General features: G+C 34.9%; 1 protein-coding gene across 1 annotated transcript in view; it reads right to left on the reverse strand.

The window, feature by feature from the left end:
* TEK (TEK receptor tyrosine kinase) overlaps positions 1 to 14,018 on the reverse strand; it is a 151,413-nt gene extending 137,395 nt beyond the window's left edge. Inside the window, exon 1 of the mRNA XM_031943319.1 lies at positions 13,580 to 14,018. Within this exon, the coding sequence (XP_031799179.1) occupies positions 13,580 to 13,631 (52 nt within the window). The 5' untranslated portion in view covers positions 13,632 to 14,018. The remainder of the gene's footprint in view (positions 1 to 13,579) is intronic.
* Positions 14,019 to 22,432: the final 8,414 nt, after the last annotated feature.

Raw genomic sequence — 22,432 nt, forward strand, 5'->3', positions numbered from 1 at the left:
AAAAAAAAAGAACATTTGAGGAGTCCAGCAAAATGAGAGTCCAATGAGACCAGTTTCTAGTTACCTATAGTTGAAACATGCCTTTGATTTCTCCTCTCATTCCCAATTCCTATTCACTAAGTCATAATCCAACTTTTGGAAACATCTATTCTTTATTCTCTATTTCCATTCTTGTCATCAAAATCAACACTTCATTGCCTCTTCATTAGACTAATGCATTAGTTTCCTCTCCCTTGGGAGTAAGGAACAAGCATTTACTCTTACTATATAACAGGCACTGTGCTAAGCACTGTATTAAAAACATCTTATTTGATCCTTAAAACACCCCAGGAAGGAAGGTGCTATGGTTATTCCCATTTTACAGTTGAGGAAACTGAGACAAAGAGATTGATTTGCTTATAGACACCCAATTAGTGAAGTCTCTGAGGTCAAATTTGAATTCAGGTCTTCAGGGATCTATCCTCTGCCTTACTGACCTGCCTGACAAAATAATTTACATTATTTAAAAAACTTAAGGGACTCCGGGACTCCCTCTTCGAATAGGGTCATTTTTAAGGTCAGTGTTGTCCTTCATAATCTGGCTTCAACATAACTTTTTTAACCCTATATTATGACCTCACATATTTTATAAATCCAACCAAACTGGGGTCATTCCCCAAACTGATTTCCTGTTTTTTCACCACTGAGCCCTTCACCTTATCTATTTACTACCCCTAGAATGTACTCATAGATTTCTATTTATTGAATAATATGCAGTCTTAAAGTCATAGCATTATGAATGCTCCTTTTCCCATCAAGTTTTATTTCTCCTCATGAACTTTAATTTTGAAGGTTAATTTTGAATTATTTGTGTCACTGAAAGTAATTGTTTACTAAATAGTTTTCAGGATCCTAAAATATTCATAAATTTCCCGTGTAACTATCCCCTTCTTTATTTTAGTTGGGATACAGTGAATTGCCAGTGATGAGCACCTATGGAGGATTACAACAAATCACAAATATTAGTACACTATCTTTCAACAAAAATTGCCTAGGGTTCTAGAATCCTCTACTGCTGTCTAGTCAACCAATTTCATAATAATGGTATCATTATCAACTCTCTTTCACTCTATATATTCAATAATTTGCCTAATTTTGTCATTTCTATCTCCATGTCTCTCCCATCTATAACTTTCTATTCATATAACTTTCTAGTTCAGCTTCCTTTGCCTTGCCCCTACAATATTATAATAATGCTTTGTGTCTTTCTTCTCTCTAAATCCATACTCTACTTGTTTAGCCAAAGTGATTTTCCCAAAGCTCAAGTTTGACCATTTCATTCTCCTATTCAACACACTGCCATATATCCCAATTGACTCTAGAATCAATTATTCATCTTTATTTTATTTTTTTTAATTTATGGTTTTGTGAAAATTTTATAATGTACAGCACAATATTACATGAATATAGCTTCTAAGTAAATAAGTAACTAAACATACACATTTAAGGATACATGCCAAAAATATTTAATGGTAGAACACATGAACAAAAATGTTTGGAGACTACTCAGTAAATAAATCATAGGGAGTTACCTAGATATGTAGAAGTTGTGTGAATAGACTAGGGCAGGTAAGTGTCACAGCCACTATTCCAGGGTGATTCTTTTAGTATGAAAAAATAAGCAAGTAAAAGTTAATAAACTCTGTCTTCTTACCATTATTTGTTATCATCATCTCATCCATTCTGATACTAGTTCTAACTTTCTTTGAATTTCTTCTTATCCTCAATATAGCCAACATAAAAATACAAACAACAAACAAAATCCCTTTATTGGTATTTTTTAACATTCATACTTCATCTCGTTACTTTGAAATTAAGCACTAGTAATATTATATTATTAGTCTATAGTGGCTTTCTTTTGCATTCATACTCATTTATCTGCCAGATTGTCATTTTTTTTTTAACCAATGCATTTGCATCATTCTCTCTAAGCAATTCCTTATTTTCTTTCTTGTTGGCTAGAGGCTGAAGCACAAACCCTTGAGAGTCCGGGAGATTCAAAAGTCAGAGAAGGCAGGCGGGAGCTCAAGCTCTCAGAACCAAGGAGAGAGATAGGACTCTGGAAAAACTAGCCCCAATTGAAGGAGATAAGACTTTGAAGGAGACAGTAAAGGATTTGGACTTTAACCCCTGACTACTTGTGTGGTGATTACTGAACTGAAACAAAGGCTGCTCCCAGAGACCCCAAGAAAACCTCAACAGAGAACATTACATTTTAAAGAGAATATTACAGTCCTCAAAAAGGCTTTCCTCTCCTCTATTATGTGAAGTGGTCACTTCTCCCCAAAATGCTCATTCTTTCTACTTTGGCAACTCTTCTGTCCCACTGATTAGAATCAAGTATAATTGTTGTGTCCTCTATCTTTTGAAGAATAGAATTAAGGTATTAAGATAGATGGTAAATATCTGGAACCTAAAATTCTCCAGCAGATATCTAAATAGACAAAAACATACATCACTATTATTTCCTCCCTCTTTGCCAGGCTTGTGATATTCATTGAACTCCTTATCTATATCCTGCTTTTGGTTAGGTGATCTATTACATACATACTTTCAGGACAATATCACATTGCTCTGCACTGAAAAACCTCTTCATCAACACTCTGGTTCTAGACTTTTTTTAATGAGCATATCTTCTTGTTACAGGATGCTACTCTAGTACCCATTATCTCTACTTTCAAGAAAGTCCCTTCCATAGCGATAATTTTCAATTAAATATCACATCACAAAGGCAATTATGTTAATTATGTTTAGTGTACCTCTTTGAATTTAAATTTGAATGTTTTTAAGATAACCCTGTTTATAAGCTGTGTTTATTTTTTTATTTGGGCTTCATATCAGACTTCCTGTTTTGGATATTACCTCCTATGAATTTTTTAATACTGTCATTTTTTTTCCTTCATAGTATCTGCTGTTTACTGTAGTATACAACTTAACATATGTGTGGGCATTTCCTCTCCCAGACCAAGAACACATAATTGCTATATTTTGGAAGTTCAAAATCCCTTTCTCAGACATCTTCCAAAGTACCTATTCAATGTCCAAATCTACCTTTCTCTTCTGGATTTCCTACTTACAATTTTCAGCTTTCATGGTGATGTTTCCCCTTAAGTTCTTTAATTTTTTGTTCAGAATCTCAAAACTCCAAACAATGCTTTCTAGGTTCCTTATAGTGATATTATTTGTCCTCAAGTGAATTATCCAAGTAAATAGTGAATAGTAGATTTCACACATCTTGGTTCTGAACACACACACACAGAAAGGTTCTGAATCATATCCCAGATACCTATTTCAGGAAGATAACATAATTCTCCATTATTCCAGTATCATAGATGACACTGCATCCTTCATTTCTTGTCTCTTCTTCACATGTTCCATGATCTAGCAATACTAATCCTCTTGTTATTATTACTCCATGATACACTTATCGCCTTTTTAGCTCGGGACCCCCTCAGCAATCTCTTATACTTGGAATAACTCCCAACTTCCCTGGCTTCTGTCAAGATTTAGCTCAAGTTGCATTTTCTGTAAGAGGCCTTTTTCAGTCCTCTTAGTTCCTACATCTTTTCTCTGATGTAAAATAATAAGTATACAATTATTCGTATGTTGTCTCTTTATTAGAATGTGAAGTCCTTGAGGACAGAATTTTTTTTTCTTTATATCCCCTGTATAAATGCCTGGCAGGTAGTTGTTATTCAATCATTTTTTAGTCACGCCCACCTCTTTGTGGGTCCTTTTGGGGATTTTCTTGGCAAACATAGTAAAGAATTTTGCCATTTTCTTCTCCAGCTCATTTGTGGATGAGGAAATATTGAGGCAAACAGAGTTTAAGTGACTTGCCGAGGGTAACACAGGTAGTGTTGATGAGGTTTGGCTCTTAACTTAGAAATATGAATATGCCTGACTCCAGGCCCAGTACTCTTATTCACTGCACCACCTGGCTGTCTCGACATATATCAACTACTTAATAAATGTTCTTGAATTGACTTGATTTTTTTTTTCTGGTGGTAGCTAAGAATTTAAATTATCATTCCTTAGAGGCCAAGAACTTTCTTGTTCCTGAAAAGATTAAGTTCTATCCTGTATAAGAATAACTTCATATCATTTTTTTTAGATCCAAATTTGTAATTTCACAGTACTGAGGAATCCTGATCTACCAGTGCAAAACTATTCTGCCTCATAAAATGTTAGAATGCTGCCTAGAACATTGAAAGTTAAGTGAAATTAGGTTCAGGACCACATTATGCCACTGTATTGGAGACAGGACTCAAAACTAGCCCCTTTACATGCTATTCCACACTTTTAGTTGTCCTTTTTCTTCCAGTCCTTTTCTATGTCCCATTCTTCTAACTCCCAATCTCTTAACATATATTAGGATTCACCTTTGCTTCTGGATTTTTTTTTCTCCTTTATTTTTTTTTTTAATGTATTTTTCATTCTTTCAGGGAATCCCTGATTCTATCTAAAAATAACAGACATATGTTCCTTTAACCTTCTTATCTTTGATGTGGGTGTGGTCCTTTTAAGTATTGACTTATTCCTTTCTTTATGATTCCCAACTCCTCCTAGTTGATGTAATTGATTCACAAATCCTGGTTCCTTTGAATTCCAATAGAAGATCCGGGCCTGTCCCAGCCCCATCTGGATCTGAGCCAACTTGGGACTCCAGCCACAGGCCCCTCTAACTAAATATCCCATTATAAAAGAGCCAAGCTAGGACCCCCTCTTGGCAGAGGTTCCAAACATGCCAGCCTTATGCCTGGCATGCCAGGACCCTCTGTCCACTGGAACCCTATTTAAAGTGCTCTTATCTCTACCTTCACCTATTTCCTTAACTATACTTTAACCTTACTTCTAAACCTCATAATAAACCTCTTTTATCAATCTAGCTTTTTGGGCCAATAAATTATTTTATTGCACCGCCACTAGACTTCATTTAACCCCATATCCTTGCGCCGAATCCAAAGGGATTGCAGGGGAACTCTTTCATTCCCTGTACCCCGAACCTGCCACTAGAACTCAATTAAAATCTAATTTCACTTAGGTAGGTACCCCATACCTAGACCTCATCATCTTTTTTAGTAGGAAAATCAACTTGTACATTAAATACTTGTACTTGTTATTTGTAACCGGTAAAAACTAATCACAGAATATTCTCCTTGGCCCTTTTTGTTGGAAGCAACATTTTTAGTTTTCTATATATAGTTCTTGTGGCAAACTCATGTGCCTAATTGCTATGGAGAGCTGCCTAAGTACCATTCCTGTTGTCCATGAACTCAGTCACTGGGAATTCCTGAGATAAGTTTTATATCTTTTAAAAGGCTTCCCTGATTTTTCTCAAGATCAGACTCTAACTTGTCTTTGATCCATATTTAACCATTCTTGACAAAACGTAACAAATCAAAGCTGACTCTCCTCTGTCCTTTATAAGTTTCTAAGTAGAAATGTAACTTTCTCCTACTTAATTTCCCTTTGTTCCTCTTTTCTCCTCTGAGCAGCCTTTCAGAACCTACTCCTCTTTAGTGTCTTCTAAACTCAGTCTTTCCCAGAAACCAGATGTTCTTTCTTGTCATTGGGATATTTACATTAGCCCAGGTTCTTAGTCCACTGAAATGTTATTTAAAATTTGTGCTATACACATGTTTATTCTTATACAGTAGGATATTTGATTGACTAAAACTCCACCCTTGTTTATAAACATTCTCCTTAAGAATCCCAGTGGCCTGCCAGCTAGCAAAAATGTTGGTTGGAAGGACTGGAATTCTAATGTAATTGATTTAAATTAGAGCCCAACCCAGTTGCTTGGAATAATCATTGTCAGCAGGGTGGAGTCAAGTTTGCTTCTGCAGGGGTATGCCTTGCAAAGCCCACCACTCTGCAAAAAGGTTAAATTAGTTCACTGTCTGACTGCTACATGGGGGTTAGTGCCTCTCAGGCTGGTAGCAATGTCAATACTGCTTTCCTGAACTCCGCCTATTGTAACTAGAGGAAAGTAGTTTAGCATTGTCTTCCACTGCTCCCCCCAGGAAATATGATATCACGCTCTAACAAAAGCGGGAAAGCTGACAGATCTATTCAGATGGGTGTGACTACCACACATACCTAACTGGTCAAACCCCTTGGAAAGGGCTGTAACAGAGAGAGAGCTAACAGAGGCTCTTGAATGTTCAACTGAACATGCCTTCGCAGCACTGTTCAAAAAGATTGCTCTGGTATGTTTGATTTTCTTCTTTTGGCATGTAGCCCTCCCACAGCCATCAATCAAACACTGGTGCGATAGGCCACAAAAACTTCATTTGCCTTTGTTTAGAGATTTGTGGGAAATGCTAAGAATCCTGCTCCTTCATGGCCCCATGCTCCTGAGCCAGCAGTCTTTTGGAACATGAGTAGAAAGATCAGTTTCCTGGAAAATTAAATGGAGGAGCTGGAATGAATCAGAGTAAAGAAAAATCAGCTGTATCTAAAGAAACTGAAGATTCATAAGATTATCAGTTCTTCCCTCCTTTTTAAAACATCAGATAAATTATTTCCCAACATAATAGTAATAACATTTATGTTGTTCAGTCATTTAGTAGTAGGACTCTACATGATCCCATGAAGTTTTGTGGATGAAATTTTCGTGCCAAAGGTACTGGACTGGTTTGCCATTTCCCTCTCCGGTGGGTCCCCATTTTACAGAAAACAAATGGGGTTAAGTGACTTGCACAGATCACACAGTTATTAAGTGTCTAAGACCACATTTGAACTCAGATTTTCTCTAATCCACTGTTAGGCTACCAGGTGGTAACCTAACTATCCCTAAATAACATTTCTACAAGGCTTTAAAGTACATTCTATGTATTATCTCATTTATTCCTCTCAACAACCCTGCAAGGTAGATGTTATTTTTATCCCTTTACAGATGAGGATACAGAGAGATGTTATTTACCTAGAGTCACATATCTAGTAGGTATATGAATCATTTAAACTCATTTCTTCTTTTGTCCAAATCCAGCTCTTTATCCACTGTGCTATCTAGCTATCAAACGTTATAAGCAAGAATGAATTAGATATCAGGTAACAAGAAAACTAATAGATACTGGAAATTTTATTCTGTTCTTGCAAATGAAGTAGAGAAAATTTTTTTCTTTTTACTCCCCATAAACTATAATACCTGAGCTTATTCCATTAAAAAGGAATCACTTTTCCAGTGTAGGGAGTGAGTAGATTATATGTTGAAGTTATCTTGAAAACTTCTACTCTGTGTGTGTGTGTGTATAAAACTTCTTGATAATTTCATAACTTCCACACTAAGTACATATATATATTATATATACATACATATATATATATATAAATATATATGCATATAGACTATATTATTTATATACAATTTTGGTTTTGCCATTTACAACATGTGTACCTCAAATAAGTCAATTGACCTCAGTTTTCTTATCCATACAATGAGAAAGTCAGAGTTGATGACTTTTTGGCTAGGATTCTAAGAGTCAAAAAATATTTACTAAGTATTTACCTTTATAATGTGAGGCACTGTGCTAAGAACTGGAGATGAAAAGATGGGATATAATCTGAGATTATAATCCTATATTATAACTAATATTTAACAATGCTCTGATGCTCAGATTTATTTTAGTGTCAACAGTACACTGAAATATAAGATGACTGAAGCTTTAATTTCATAACTTTTTTATTATTGGCTTGATAAATCATACTGTTCACATATAAATAAGGGGAAAAAATTGGAAGACGGCTTAGCGTTGATCATTAATTAGACCTCTTGCATCATTTTGAACTTTTGGGTTATACTATAATTCAAATGTGGCTGAAAAGGCCCTAAGTTGACCGGACAGCCCTGAATCCTTAAAAATAGGTTTCTTTTGAATGGAAAGGAGAGCTATGCAGCTTTTTCCTGGATATACAAGTGCTTTCCCCATTTAAACCAGTATAAGATAAGGAAAGGAAAATGAAGGTAATATCATCTATTATGTACTAAGCACTAGGATAGGTACTTTTATCTCATATTCACTCAATGGATCCTCACAACTCCTCTGTGAGGTAGATGCTATTATTAACTTTATTCTACAGTTGAGAAGACTGAGACAAACAGGGATTAAATATGACTTGCCCAGAATCACACAGCTAATAAATGTCAGAGATCAAATTTGAATTCAGGTTTTCCTTGTCTCCAGATGGAATCCTCTATTCACTCTACCTACTGAGATAACTTGTATAGATTCCTTGGGAATAAAATTAGTTAGGAAAAGCTTTATAATAAGAATGGGTAAATTTTGAATTGGACTTTGGAAGATTAAGATTTAGGAAAGCATTGAAAATTCTAAAGGACATGAGAAACAACATGAATAAAATGCACAGAAGAGAGAATACTCAAAGCAATTTTATTAGATGGGTAAAGAAAACAGCCAGCTTGGAGTGGAAGAGCCATATGGTAGATAGATTAGATAAGAAAGAGGAAGTCAGTTTATTGAAGGCTTTGAATCCAAGAATGGAGAGTTTGAGTTAACAGATATACTTTAGGCCTTTAAGCAAGGAAATGAAAAAGGTAGATTAAGCCAGCTGTGCTGAGATCATTCACCATGGGCAGTACTCTGTTAGTGTGAGGATTCAAGCACTTTACACTCAAATTCTGATGCCAGTATGTTGTAATTCTTCGCTGTACCTTGGAAAAGAACTAGGAAGTATGTGTATAATTGGGAGAGAAAATTTCTTCTTAAAGGCTGAGTTTTTGTTTTGCCAGATACATTATATATCTCTGACATGTTTATGTCCTTCTGAACTTGCACTATGATAGTATATGTATTTGTAAGGATATATTTTTCTCCAAGTCACAGCTGAGTTTTAGTATACAAGTCAGATGCTTAATTCTTGTTCATCAAACACACCTGGTTAGAATAGTCTCCAAGCCTTTTTTACTCCTAGCTGAATGCCTTCACATGCTTTAACCATTCTGCATATGACATAGGTTCCAGACCTCTCACCAAATCAAATGCCCCTTCTCTTAGCCACCCCTACTCTGTCAAAGGTGATATGTTCAGAACTGGGCCTATTACCTCCCTTAATTAGGAGAGTATTCTTTGAAAAACTGAAGGCTAAGCTTGTATTAACATTTTTTACAACTTCATCAAACTACTAATTTCTTTTAAGATTGAGAACCCTAAATAAGCTGTTATTAATGTTTCCCCTGTCCTATTTGTGATCAGAAGGTTAGCTGCCCTAGCAATCCAGAAAAACCATCTAGTAAGGCATCATGAGGTTGAAATCTGCATTGAAGGAAGGACAACAAAAGCTCCATTTTTATATAGCACTTTCACAGTTGCAAAATCCTTTATACATGTTATTTCATTAATATTCACCATAAGTCTTTGAGGAAGATAATATTAGTATACCCCTTTTAATTGATGAGAAAACAATATATTCAGTAAACAAGTTAGAATTCAAATCTGACTCAAAAGTCTAGCATTCTATCCACTTTGCCATACTAGGAAGAGAACTATATTGATGAAATCACAGATATTTTGAAGCATTATTGCATATTCATGTGACTGGTATTTTTAAGAAGCTTTTAAGGTGCCATTTACATAAGTATGCTCTTCAAAAAATGCAAGTAAATATGCACAAAAGCTATATTTCTAAGCAAAGACAGTGACAGCAACACAAATCCACATTACATATCTAGTAAATGAGGTCAGAAAGAATCAACAAAGCAAGGACAACACAGGGGCTAGCACATTAAAGCCAACATACATATCTTTGTGAATGGGTTTAATAAATTGTTGGTAGGAGAACATTTTAGACATGTAATCATTTATAATTTTCTTAGGATGTTTTCATTTGTTTTGCCTTTCTTCTCATATCACATTCCAGTTACTGTCTCCTTACTTAGGTTTAGACAGGCTATCCTTATGCCTGGAAATACTTTTTCCTCATCTCTGAATACTTCTTAGAATTCCTGGTTTCCTTCAAAGTTCAGATAAAATAATATTTCCAACTTGAGGGCTTTATGATCTCTTGCTTCCTCCACTTTCCCCCTCAAAATGATCTTGTATTTATTTTATATCTATTTCACATAAATACTTATATGTGTGGATGTCTTTCTTGATAGAATATAATTTCGAGGGCATGAATATAATTTCGAGGGCATGACTAATTTTTGTCTATGTATTCCCAATACCCGGCATAGAATAAGTACTCCATAAATATTTGTTGATCAAATGAGCTTACATACTCATTTTTCTTATTTTCCTTTCTTATGGCTTTTTTCCCCATTGAAAGATGAAATAAAAGTTACATTTTTATTTATTTTTTTATTATATTATTATATATTTATATATATGTATGTATATATACTTACATATATATGTATATAAGGCAAAGGCAAATTTTTACATTTTCCCTTTTGTTTCAGCTCCTCTTTTAAGTTCTAGAAATTATTTTTTAAAATTCTGATTCAGTTACAGGGGTGGTACAATGACTTGAGTAGTAGGCTTATAATTAAGAAGACCTGGGTTCAAATATAGTCAGTAATGAACCATATTACCTCGAGAAAATCATTTAACTTCCATTCATTTCAGTTTCCTCATTTCTAAAACAAGGATTATTGGAGCAGCTAGGTGGCATGGTGGACAGAGCACCAACCCTGAAGTCAGGAGGACCTGAGTTCAAATCTGACCTCAGACACTTAACCCCAATGTATATCTGAGACAGAGAATGGACAATGAGTTGAGTCTGGAGTTAAAAAGGAGGAGAGTAGATGAATTGTTTTTAGAAACTGAAACAAGTTTTTAATGAACAGTTCCTAAAAGATTAAAAATAAATATGACACAGAAGGCAATGTAAGGGCCTTTAATGGGAATAAATAAGCTGCAATAGATTAACCAATAAAGAACTTCAAAGAACAGTAAAGTTGTATTTAAGGAAATGTGTGACAGGAAAGAATATTCAAGAGCAATATAAAAGGTGGACAGCTAGAATGTCCCACTGATATGCTTACAGTGTCAGGAGAAAGTGAGGAAGGAGAAAGTTGAGTGGGCCCCAATGTTTAAGTTAGGAAGAATATGGACCAGAGTCCTATAAAATGGGTTGGGAGTGGTTTATTGTAGGAAACTCCCAAATTGATGAGATAACACATTCATTTTAGTGGAGGAGCATTGCTGTAAATCTCATCTCTTCTCATCTCTCCCCAGTCTAATCCATTTCAGACATTGCTTCCTAAATTACAGCTTTAATATGTCAATGTATACAAAAATGCATACCTACTCCAAAATCGTAATAGGATTCCCATTATCTAACAAGTGTGATGAGGGCTTGATTCAGAGAGGTAGAACAACTGAATCCCCACAATCCACTTCATTAAATTAAAACAATGAGATGCAAGGATTCACCTCTTGAGTTTTCAATAATTTGAATCTGCAACTTGAAAATCTATAGCATAAGTTCCAGTTGACCCATTTGTATTTTAAGAAAGTATTCCCCTTTCACTTACAAGTTGGAGAACAGTCTATACAAATTCTGTAATTGGGAATTCAAAGTCCTCTTTGGATCTTCCAGCATTTTCTCTCATTAGAGTCCTTATGTCCCTTACTTATGTCGTATGCCAAGTGAACCACACACCATTTTCAAAGGATAGTTAGTGCTTTCTGCATATCCTGCCTCTGTTCATATTTTCTTCCATGTAGAATGTTTTTTTTTTCTTTTCCATAAATCCATCTGATTAACTTTGATCTTTCCTTCAGGTCCCAAATTGCCTCGGCTAGAGGAAATTTTTGCCCTCCTTTAAATTTAGACATTACATTCTCTGAAGATATCTGTCTACTTTTACATTTTTTTTTTATCATAATTGTTTGGATATATCTCTCATCCCATTAGACTAAAAGATTCTTAAAAACAAGATCTATGTCTTATTGATCTTTATTTTTCCCAGTGTGCCTGGGCATAGTGCTATGCTCACAGTCAACAACTTAGAATTCCTAATTTGAAGTCCAGAATAGATTTCAGGAGGTCTGTGAACATAGATGGGGGGAAAAAAAACTTTTATTTTCACTAACTTTTGGGTTTTGTTGTAATCAAATGTATTATTTTATACATTTAAAAACATTATTCTGAGATTGGGATAAGGAGAGACATAGGCTTCACTAAACTACCAAGACATCCATCATACAGAAAAGAACCTCTCTAGCTAATGTTCAATTGTTATTGTTTTTTTAAAGACTTCTCTCAGGGAGGGAAGAAGATAATAATGATTAAAGGTTTGAAGATGTTGATATAAGACATGGCCATATTTTCTTACAACATCTAAGAATCAGTGATTCTGAATATGATTATAAGAATATGACATTTGATCTGTGTGCATATAAACAGGTTGATAAATATATATATATACACATATTACATGATATATATTTTATATATATCACAAGTTTTTATATATATATATATACACCTATATATTTACATATAATTTTTTCTTCATAAATTTATAATTTTCTTTATTAATGCCTTTTATTTTTTCTACAATTTTATTTGAAAAATCCTAAAAATAATTCAAGAATGAACTCAAAAATTAGATAAATCAATTATGATGTCACTACTTTGAGGCTATTTTTAGTTCCATATAGTAGTTTTCAATTCTATAAAATGTCTTATTTTCTTATTTCACTTTTCATTTACAGAAAGAAAAATTTCTGAGATATAATATGTGTGATTTTCCTTATTCTTTTTTGGCTATCTATGCAGGCAACATGGTGTGCAGAGATATAGATAAATTAGGGATATTAGGGATATGATAGCATAGCTCATTTGGAAAACCCAAGTTTTTTAAAAAAACAAACAACTTTGTTTTTAAAGCAATGTATTTGCTCTTCTCTTCTAAAATTCTGGGAAATTGTTTGACTTTTCATTTTAATCTGTACAGACAGTATTAATTGTGATAAATTGAAGCATGGATTTTTTTCATTTTTGAATGAAAATCTCTGTCACCAAAAAACAAAAATTACTTCTCACTGAAACTTTAGTTAAATATAGAGAAATAAACAGAAATTCTAGAGCTAATAATTTCTATGGATATTTAATAATTATCACTTTCTATGCTTTAGGTCAATTGTCACTTTGCTCAGAATGGAATTCAAATTATTTTTGCATCTATCACTGAAAATTTCCTTTTTCCACATCTCAAGGTCTTGCAAGAGGCAAATAGATGCATCTTTAACTAAAAGATTGCAAAAGTGGTTGCTGGGAAAACTATATAACATTTTATAGAAAACTATGTAACATTTGGTCATAGGACCAAAAAAACACACCACTCTGGGAATTTATCACAGAACAGCACTCTAAAAATAAACTGTCATGATAAGTGTTTTATATTTTTATATTCACCAATTTTATTCAACATTTGAAATGTAACAGAAAATTGGCAAAACTTTCCAATACTTATAGCTAAATTAGTGGGAGGACAACTGAAAATCCCATTCAATGGGAGTGTCCCAGGAAAATTCAGCAGTTCTCTAAGTAAAGACACAACCCTTACCTGAAATGATGAGGCTGACACCATAAAGAACTAATCGGGCTAAAGAGTCCATGCTTTTCCAAATCTTTCCATTCAGTTTCCACAGCCACACATGGGTTGCCAAGGTTCTTTTCACCAACCCTGAACTTTGTGACTTTCCACAGGCATATTCTAGCCAGTATTGTTTACACGTTACAGGCAAGAAAGAGAAGCACTGGAGCAGGCTCTAACAGTCTCATTGCTGTCTGAGCACAGGGAGTTGAAGTTCCTTTTTCCTGTTTCCTTTGTAGATTAGGATAGGAAAGGCTGGATCTTAAAGGCAATTGGTATCAGCGGGAATGGGAGGCTTTGCAAACCCTGTCCATCTTGCAATACATCAAAACATTTCTCTGTTCCTGCTCCTGGGATAGAGGATTGTATTTAGAGAACAGTAATGGGTCATGGTCAGCATTGTCAGAAACAATAGGAGCATCGTCTGGTAGGCAGGATACTGAAAATAACAAACCTTCCACCTATGTATGGTATGTGATGATGGTCATCTCTTCTCCAATTGTTCACTGTTCCCAAAGGGCCTTACTGTTCAGTTAGCTCCCTGGCAAAGAGGGTTTTTTTGGGTGTGGTGTTCATGTTTTGTTTTTATTTCTCTTTTGGCTCCCCATGGTTTAAATTTGAAAAGAAGTCTTTTATGATAAGACCATGAAATCCTATTTGAAGTTAATATAATTATCATTGGTGGAGATGTTAGTCTGGTATATTAGCTCCAAAATTTACTTGATCTGTACAAATCTTCCTATGTCTCCCTACAACATACAGGAAGCATAGGATTTAGAGTTCAATGAGGCTTTAGGGACCATTTAATTCAACCCAAAGAAGTGTATATGCCCACATGCCCAAGATTACTCATATAGTTCTCTAAATTGTTTTCTCTAAGTCCACTTTCAACAGTAACAAAGTGCTCATATATTGTATCTGTTGGCAAAATGTTTAAGTTGCATTTTAAATCTTCATCAAAATTCATTTGTGACTCGCTTAATACTTTTTAGATCCTGGAACAAAAAGTTCTAGGTAATTTGTGTGATTGATTTTGTTGTTTTGTTTTCTAGAAAGAGATCCAAAATAAGTTACAAACATAAAAAAAAAAATGAGTCTATATGAATGAATGAAAAAAAGATTAACTGATTACAATGTTCAAAGCACTGTTCAAAGTGCTGAGGATACAAATAGAAAAACAAGACAGTTCCTCCTATCAAGGATTTCACATTCAAATAGTGGAGACTATACATCTGGGAAGTTTCAGCTATGAGTAAGAAGAGGAGATCAAGCACTTACTATGTCTCAGGCCTGTGGTAAGCACTTTACAAGTATTACCTTAATTTGATCCTTCACAAAAACCTTAAAAGTAGGGGCCATTTTATTATCCCCACTTTATAGTTGAGGAAACTGAGGCAGGAAAAGGTTAAGTCAGTTGAGCAGGATCACACAGTTTGAAAGTGTCTGAAGCCTTATTTGAATTCAGGTCTTCCTGTCTCCAGACCCATTGCACCACATAGTTGTCTCCAAAGTCTTTAGGATTTAGAATTTGGAATACAAAGCAGATGGTAGCACAACACCTTTAGTATCATTTTCATTGATTAAAATTATATCTCTTTCTAATGTTGAATTATTTTAAAAGGCTGTGGTAACCAAAACATCTTTTCTCAGTTTTCAGTAGCTGTGGCTGATGAGAAGATGGGGGACATAGCACCTACAGAGACAATTAATAGGTCATAACTCTATAAAAGTTGTTCTTCTAGAAGATGACTGAGGGGGCCAGGCTGGTAGCAAGGTTGATGGTCTAGAGGACATCACTATTCCTGAGGCTCTTGGATTTAACTGTAGCAGCTGGTTCAATAAATGATGTTAATGATGATAAGCACAGTTAGCCTACCCTGCACTAAATTTACTCCCTTCTATGATAACTCTGGTCTCTACAATGATAGAGTGCAATGCTCCTGTGGTCTGGAGCAGGGCATTGGAATTCCTGGGACTTTTGAGTTCTGGGTCCTGGGCTGTCTCTACTTGATTTCCAAGAGAAGTGGTGATCAAGGTGATAGTGGCTCTTTGACCCATCTTCCATGTGTCATTTCCTGAATCTTTCTCAGGATGCCTTGCTGCTTCAGCTAGGCTCACTTGCTTTAGTGATATGAACATTACATGGCTTAAAATTTGATTAATAATTTGCAAACAGAGGAAAGAGTTTAAAAGTAAATATAATAGCCTATTTGGATATTTAAAATAAAAACAGTAAAAGCAGAAATGACAATCTTAGCCTGATGACAAAATCATATTTCCATAATATACCTTGGAAAATAACAAGGATGACCATAACTTAAATGGGGAGAAAGCATGTCACATAAATAAGACATATGCTGCATTAAGTTCTTCATGCCTATTCCTTTCCTGCTTACCAAAGAAAGGTTAAGGAAAGTAAGACACTATGGAGTCTTTGCTGATGTTAATTCCAGGGTGTTGCTTAACCCTGAGGAGCAAGTGAAGTATCTAAATTTTCACTAACAATTCCCTTCTAATAGTTCGGTCCAGATAGCGGAGTGGATGGATTGCTAGACTTGGAGATTGAGTCTAAATCCTGGCTCAGACACTAACTTGTGTGATCCTGAGCAAGTCATTTAAATCATTTAACCTGTCTGATTTACTTTCCTTACATATAAAAGGGGGGTTAAAAATAGCCCCTATCTTCCCAGTGTGGTTGTGAAATCAGTTAAGACAATAAATAAGTAAAAGTCAAACAGGTAGCATGTTTTAAGGACCTACTATGCAACAGAAACTGGGCTAAATCCTAGGAGAACAAAGACAGGCAAGACAATCTCTGCTCGCAAGAAATTTACAGTCTAATGGGAAGACAACATGAAAATGACTATATACAAACATGACATATACAGAATAAACTTGAGATCATTAATTGAGGAAAGGCAATGATGATAAAAGGAGAATCAGAAAAGGCTTCTTATGGAAAGTGAGACTGGAATGAAGTCAAGAAACCTAGGAAACATAGATGAGATAGGAAAAAGTTCCAGGCATGGGGAAAAACTAGTGACAACACCAGATTCTTGGGATGGAGTGTATTGTGTGTAGAATAGTAATGAGACCAGCATCACTGAATTATAGAGTATGAGGGGTAGAAAGTACAGGAAAACTAAAAAGGTAATAAGGGATCAAGTAATGGAGGAATGTTAAAAGGAAAATAGAGTATTAGATCCTGAAGGAATTAGAGGGCCATTTAAGTTTATCAAATAAGGGGTGTGAAATGATTACATTTATCCTTTAGGAAGATCAGTTTGGTGACTGAATGGGGAAGATTGAAGTGGGAGGGAGACCAAGTCACAGACTCTTGCAATAATTCTAGGGTTAAGGTGATACAGGCCCTGTAACAGAGTAGTAGCAGTGTCAAAGGAGAAAAGGGAACATTTTCTAAGAGAGGTTAAGAATGTAAAACCTCAATAGTGTAACTAATTTTGTTTGGGGAATGAGAAAGGGTGAGAAATAAGAATGACATCTCAGTTTTGAGTCTGGAGATTGTGAGGATAGTGGTGCCCTTGACAGTAATAGGTAAGTTAAGAAGAGAAGGTTGAGAGAAGTGCTTTGCCCAACCTTAAATTGATATATACAAGTTAATGATTATAATTATTAGTGTTAATAATGGTAATAATAATAACAAAAAATATGATCTTTATTTTGCATTATCATAGGAATGAATGACTTGAGCTTAGCATGCCCAAAAAAATTTCTCTAGGGGAACATACATATATTTCTACCATACTTTCCAAAGGAAGTTCAAGAATGTGCAAATGTTTGTAATATGCATCTTCAAAACATTTACGAAAGGTTAGAAGGTCAGAAGAGAGCTCCCTATTTTAAGGATAAGGGAAGATGAAATATCCTGATTTGAGCTGACACTAGGCCACGGTAGGGAGGCAGTGGAAGGATTTAGAAATAAACAAATCCTAGGACATCGGCCTCCTAGCGCCTGTTCTATTTACTAGACCAAGTTTCCTTTGTTTGTTTTTTCATATGCCAACAAGGAAGTTTTATTAACACTCCCTCATACTGAGCAAGTTCTTTGGAGCCTGAATGTGCTACCATGCTCCTCTTCTGAAATCTTCCAGAAATTCTCCAAAAGAATTTGATGAGTTTGATGAATATTACTGATAGTTATTAGCAATATTATAACATATTTACTTAAGAATTTAAGGATGATTTCTTGGACATGTGACAGTTAAATCATTTGTGGGAGGGGAAGGTAATTAATGGGGATTATAGTCAGCTCTCCTCTGGCTTCCTGCCTCACAAATCTATCAAGTGTAGAAAAAGGTGCCAAGATGCAAAGAAATGAATGTCACCCTTCAACTTAAAGGAAATCAATTCCTTAGCCAGAGCATTGAAAGCCACTGAATCAAAGATCATGCCAAAATTTTCAAGGAAAGGGAGAAAAGATCATCAGCTCATAGATGTGGAGTTGTAAAGGACCTCAATCTAAACCCTTTATTTTAATGATGAGGAAACTAAAACCTAAGGAGGTTAAATAATGTCACACAGTAAGTAAGATATGAACCCTGGTCCTTTCATGCCAGAACCAGTGCCATTTTCAAGTTTTTATGCTTATGTTCTTCTGGAAGATAAGCAAGGGGACCAGGCTAGTAGCAGGGTTGATGGTTTAGAAGACATCACTATTCCTGGGGCTCTTGGATTTAACTGTGCATTGGTAGCAGCTGGTTCTGTAATTGATATTAATGATGATGGACATGGTCAGCCTACTCTGCACTAAGTTTATTCTCTTCCATGATAACTTTGGCCTTTATAATAGAAATAAGTCCTGTGGTCTGGGGAGGGGCACTGAAATTCCTGGGGCTTTTGAGTTCTGGGTCCTGGGGCTGTCTCTACTTGATTTCTAGGAGAAGTGATGGTGAAGGTGGTAGTGGTTCTTTGACCCATCTTCCATGTGTCATTTTCTTTCTTAAGATGCCTTGCTAAGATCTGGCTGCCTCTACATTAAAGGAAAGAAGGGCCTGGAATATGATATTCCGAAAGGCACAAGAACTTGAGATGCAGCCAAGAATAAACTACCCAGCTAAGCTGAGCATTTTCTTCCAGGGAAGAAGATGGACATTTAATGAAACAAATGAATTCCATTTGTTTCTGAAGAAAAAACCAGAACTAAACAAAAAATTTGATCTCCAAGAATAGAACTCAAGAGATGCAGAAAAGGTAAAAATAACTCTTGAGAATTGTATTTCTGTTGTGGATATACAAAAAGAATACATGTATAATTTGATTGTACTGATATAACATAAAAAAGGGAAGTAGATATGGAAAAGGGATGATGGCAGAATAAGGTGGGAAGGAGGGATAAAAAGAGGGAAACCACATCCCACAAAGAGGCTAAGGAAACTTATCATATCTGAGGGAATTTAGAGAGGGGGAGGAACATTGTGTGAATCTTACTCTCATCAGAGTTGGCTCAAAGAAAAAATAATTGACATTTGTTTTAGAGAAAATTCTCTCTCGCCTCATTAAAAACGGGGGAGAGGAAAAGGGAAAAGAAAAAGAGTAATAAGGGAAGGAAGGGGGAAAGACTCAAAGGGGGGGAGGGAGGGATTATAAAGAGGATAAGTATCGTGATACAAGAGGGGTACATAAGTTTAAAAGGGGGAAAGAGGGTTGGGGGAGGCAAGAATAAGTAAAGCACAATCTGGGGTTATTAGGATGGCAGGAAATACAGATTTAGTAATTCTAACCGTAAATGTGAATGGGATGAACTCCCCCATAAAGAGGAGGCAGATAGCAGACTGGATCAAAAGTCAGAACCCTACAATATGTTGTTTACAAGAAACACATTTAAAGCAGGGGGATACATATAGAGTAAAGGTAAAAGGCTGGAGCAAAATCTATTATGCTTCAGGTGAAGTCAAAAAAGCAGGGGTAGCCATCCTTATCTCAGATCAAGCAAAAGTAAAAATTGATCTAATTAAAAGAGATAAGGAAGGAAACTACATCCTGCTAAAGGGTAGCATAAACAACGAAGCAATATCAATATTAAACATATATGCACCAAGTGGTATGGCACTCAACTTCCTAAAGGAGAAGTTAAGAGAGTTGCAAGAAGAAATAGACAACAAAACTGTAATAGTAGGAGATCTCAACCTTGCACTCTCAGAATTAGACAAATCAAACCACAAAACAAATAAGAAAGAAATTAAAGAAGTAAATAGAATATTAGAAAAATTAGGTATGTTGGATCTTTGGAGAAAATTGAATGGAGATAGAAGGGAATATACTTTCTTCTCAGCAGTTCATGGAACCTATTCAAAAATTGACCATATATTAGGACATAAAGACCTCAAAATTAAATGCAAGAAAGCAGAAATAGTAAATGCTTTCTTTTCAGATCATGATGCAATAAAAACTACATTCAACAAAAAGTTAGGGGGAAATAGACCAAAAAGTAATTGGAAACTAAACAATCTCATCTTAAAGAATGATTGGGTGAAGCAGCAAATTATAGATACAATTAATAATTTCACTCAAGATAATGACAATGATGAGACATCATACCAAAATTTGTGGGATGCAGCCAAAGCGGTAATAAGAGGGAATTTTATATCCTTAGAGGCTTACTTGAATAAAACAGAGAAAGAAAAGATTAATGAATTGGGCTTGCAACTAAAAAAACTAAAAAAAGACCAAATTAAAAACCCCCAATCAAATACTAAATTGGAAATTCTAAAATTAAAAGGAGAAATTAAAAATATTGAAAGTAAAAAAACTATTGAACTAATTAATAAAACTAAGAGTTGGTTCTATGAAAAAGCCAATAAAATAGATAAGCCTTTGGTAAATCTGATTAGAAAAAGGAGGGAGGAAAATGAAATTAGTAGTCTTAAAAATGAAAAGGGAGAACTTTCCACCAATGAAGAGGAAATTAGAGAAATAATAAGGAGTTATTTTGCTCAACTTTATGCCAATAAATTTGATAACCTAAGTGAAATGGATGACTACCTCCAAAAATATAGACTTCCCAGACTAACAGAGGAGGAAGTAAATTGCTTGAATAGTCCCATTTCAGAAAAAGAAATAGAACAGGCAATTAAACAACTCCCTAAGAAAAAATCCCCAGGACCAGATGGATTTACATGTGAATTTTACCAAACATTTAAAGAACAATTGGCCCCAATGCTATATAAATTATTTGATAAAATAGGGAATGAAGGAGTCCTACCAAATTCCTTCTATGACACAGACATGGTAGTGATACCTAAACCATGTAGGCTGAAAACAGAGAAAGAAAATTATAGACCAATCTCCCTAATGAATATTGATGCTAAAATCTTAAATAAGATATTAGCAAAAAGACTACAGAAAATCATCTCCAAGATAATACACTATGATCAAGTAGGATTTATACCAGGAATGCAGGGCTGGTTCAATTAGGAAAACTATCAATATAATTGGCCATGTCAATAACCAAATTAACAAAAACCATATGATCATCTCAATAGATGCAGAAAAAGCATTTGATAAAATCCAATATCCATTCCTATTAAAAACACTTGAGAGTATAGGAATAAATGGACTTTTTCTTAAAATAATCAGCAGCATCTATTTAAAACCATCAGTAAGCATCATATGTAATGGAGACAAACTGCAACCATTCCCAATAAGATCTGGAGTGAAACAAGGTTGCCCACTATCACCGTTACTATTTAATATTGTATTAGAAACGCTAGCTATAGCAATAAGAGCTGAGAAAGAGATTAAAGGAATAAGAATAGGCAATGAGGAAGCCAAATTATCACTCTTTGCCGATGACATGATGGTATACTTAGAGAACCCCAGAGATTCTGCTAAAAAGTTATTAGAAATAATCCACAACTTTAGCAAAGTTGCTGGTTATAAAATAAACCCACATAAGTCATCAGCATTCTTATATATCACTAACAAAATCCAACAGTCAGAGTTACAAAGAGAAATTCCATTTAAAGTAACTACTGATAATATAAAATATTTAGGAATCTATCTGCCAAGGGAAAATCAGAAACTTTATGAGCAAAATTACAGACCACTTTTCACACAAATTAAGTCTGATCTAACCAATTGGAAAAATATTAAGTGCTCTTGGATAGGGCGAGCAAATATAATAAAGATGACAATATTACCTAAACTAATCTATTTATTTAGCGCTATACCAATCAGACTCCCAAAAAACTATTTTAATGACCTAGAAAAATAACAACAAAGTTCATATGGAAAAACAAAAGGTCAAGAATTTCAAGGGAATTAATAAAAAAAAAATCAAATGATGGTGACTTAGCTGTACCAGATCTAAAACTATACTATAGAGCAGCAGTTACCAAAACTATTTGGTATTGGCTAAGGAATAGATTAGTTGATCAGTGGAATAGATTAGGTTCAAGGGATAAAACAGTCAACAAATATAGCAACCTAGTCTTTGACAAACCCAAAGATCCCAGCTTTTGGGATAAGAACTTACTGTTTGATAAAATTGCTGGGAAAATTGGAAACTAATATGGCAGAAACTAGGCATTGATCCATACTTAACGCCGTACACCAAGATAAGGTCAAAATGGGTTCATGACCTAGGCATAAAGAATGAAATTATTAATAAATTAGAGGAACACAGGATAGTTTACCTCTCAGACCTGTGGAAGGGGAAGGTCTTTATGACCAAAGCAGAACTAGAGATCATTACTGATCACAAAATAGAAAATTTCGATTATACCAAACTGAAAAGTTTTTGTACAAACAAAACTAATGCAGACAAGATTAGAAGGGAGCAATAAACTGGGAAAATATTTTTAC

This window comes from Sarcophilus harrisii, chromosome 1, assembly GCF_902635505.1.
Source record: "Sarcophilus harrisii chromosome 1, mSarHar1.11, whole genome shotgun sequence".
Lineage (NCBI taxonomy): Eukaryota > Metazoa > Chordata > Mammalia > Dasyuromorphia > Dasyuridae > Sarcophilus > Sarcophilus harrisii.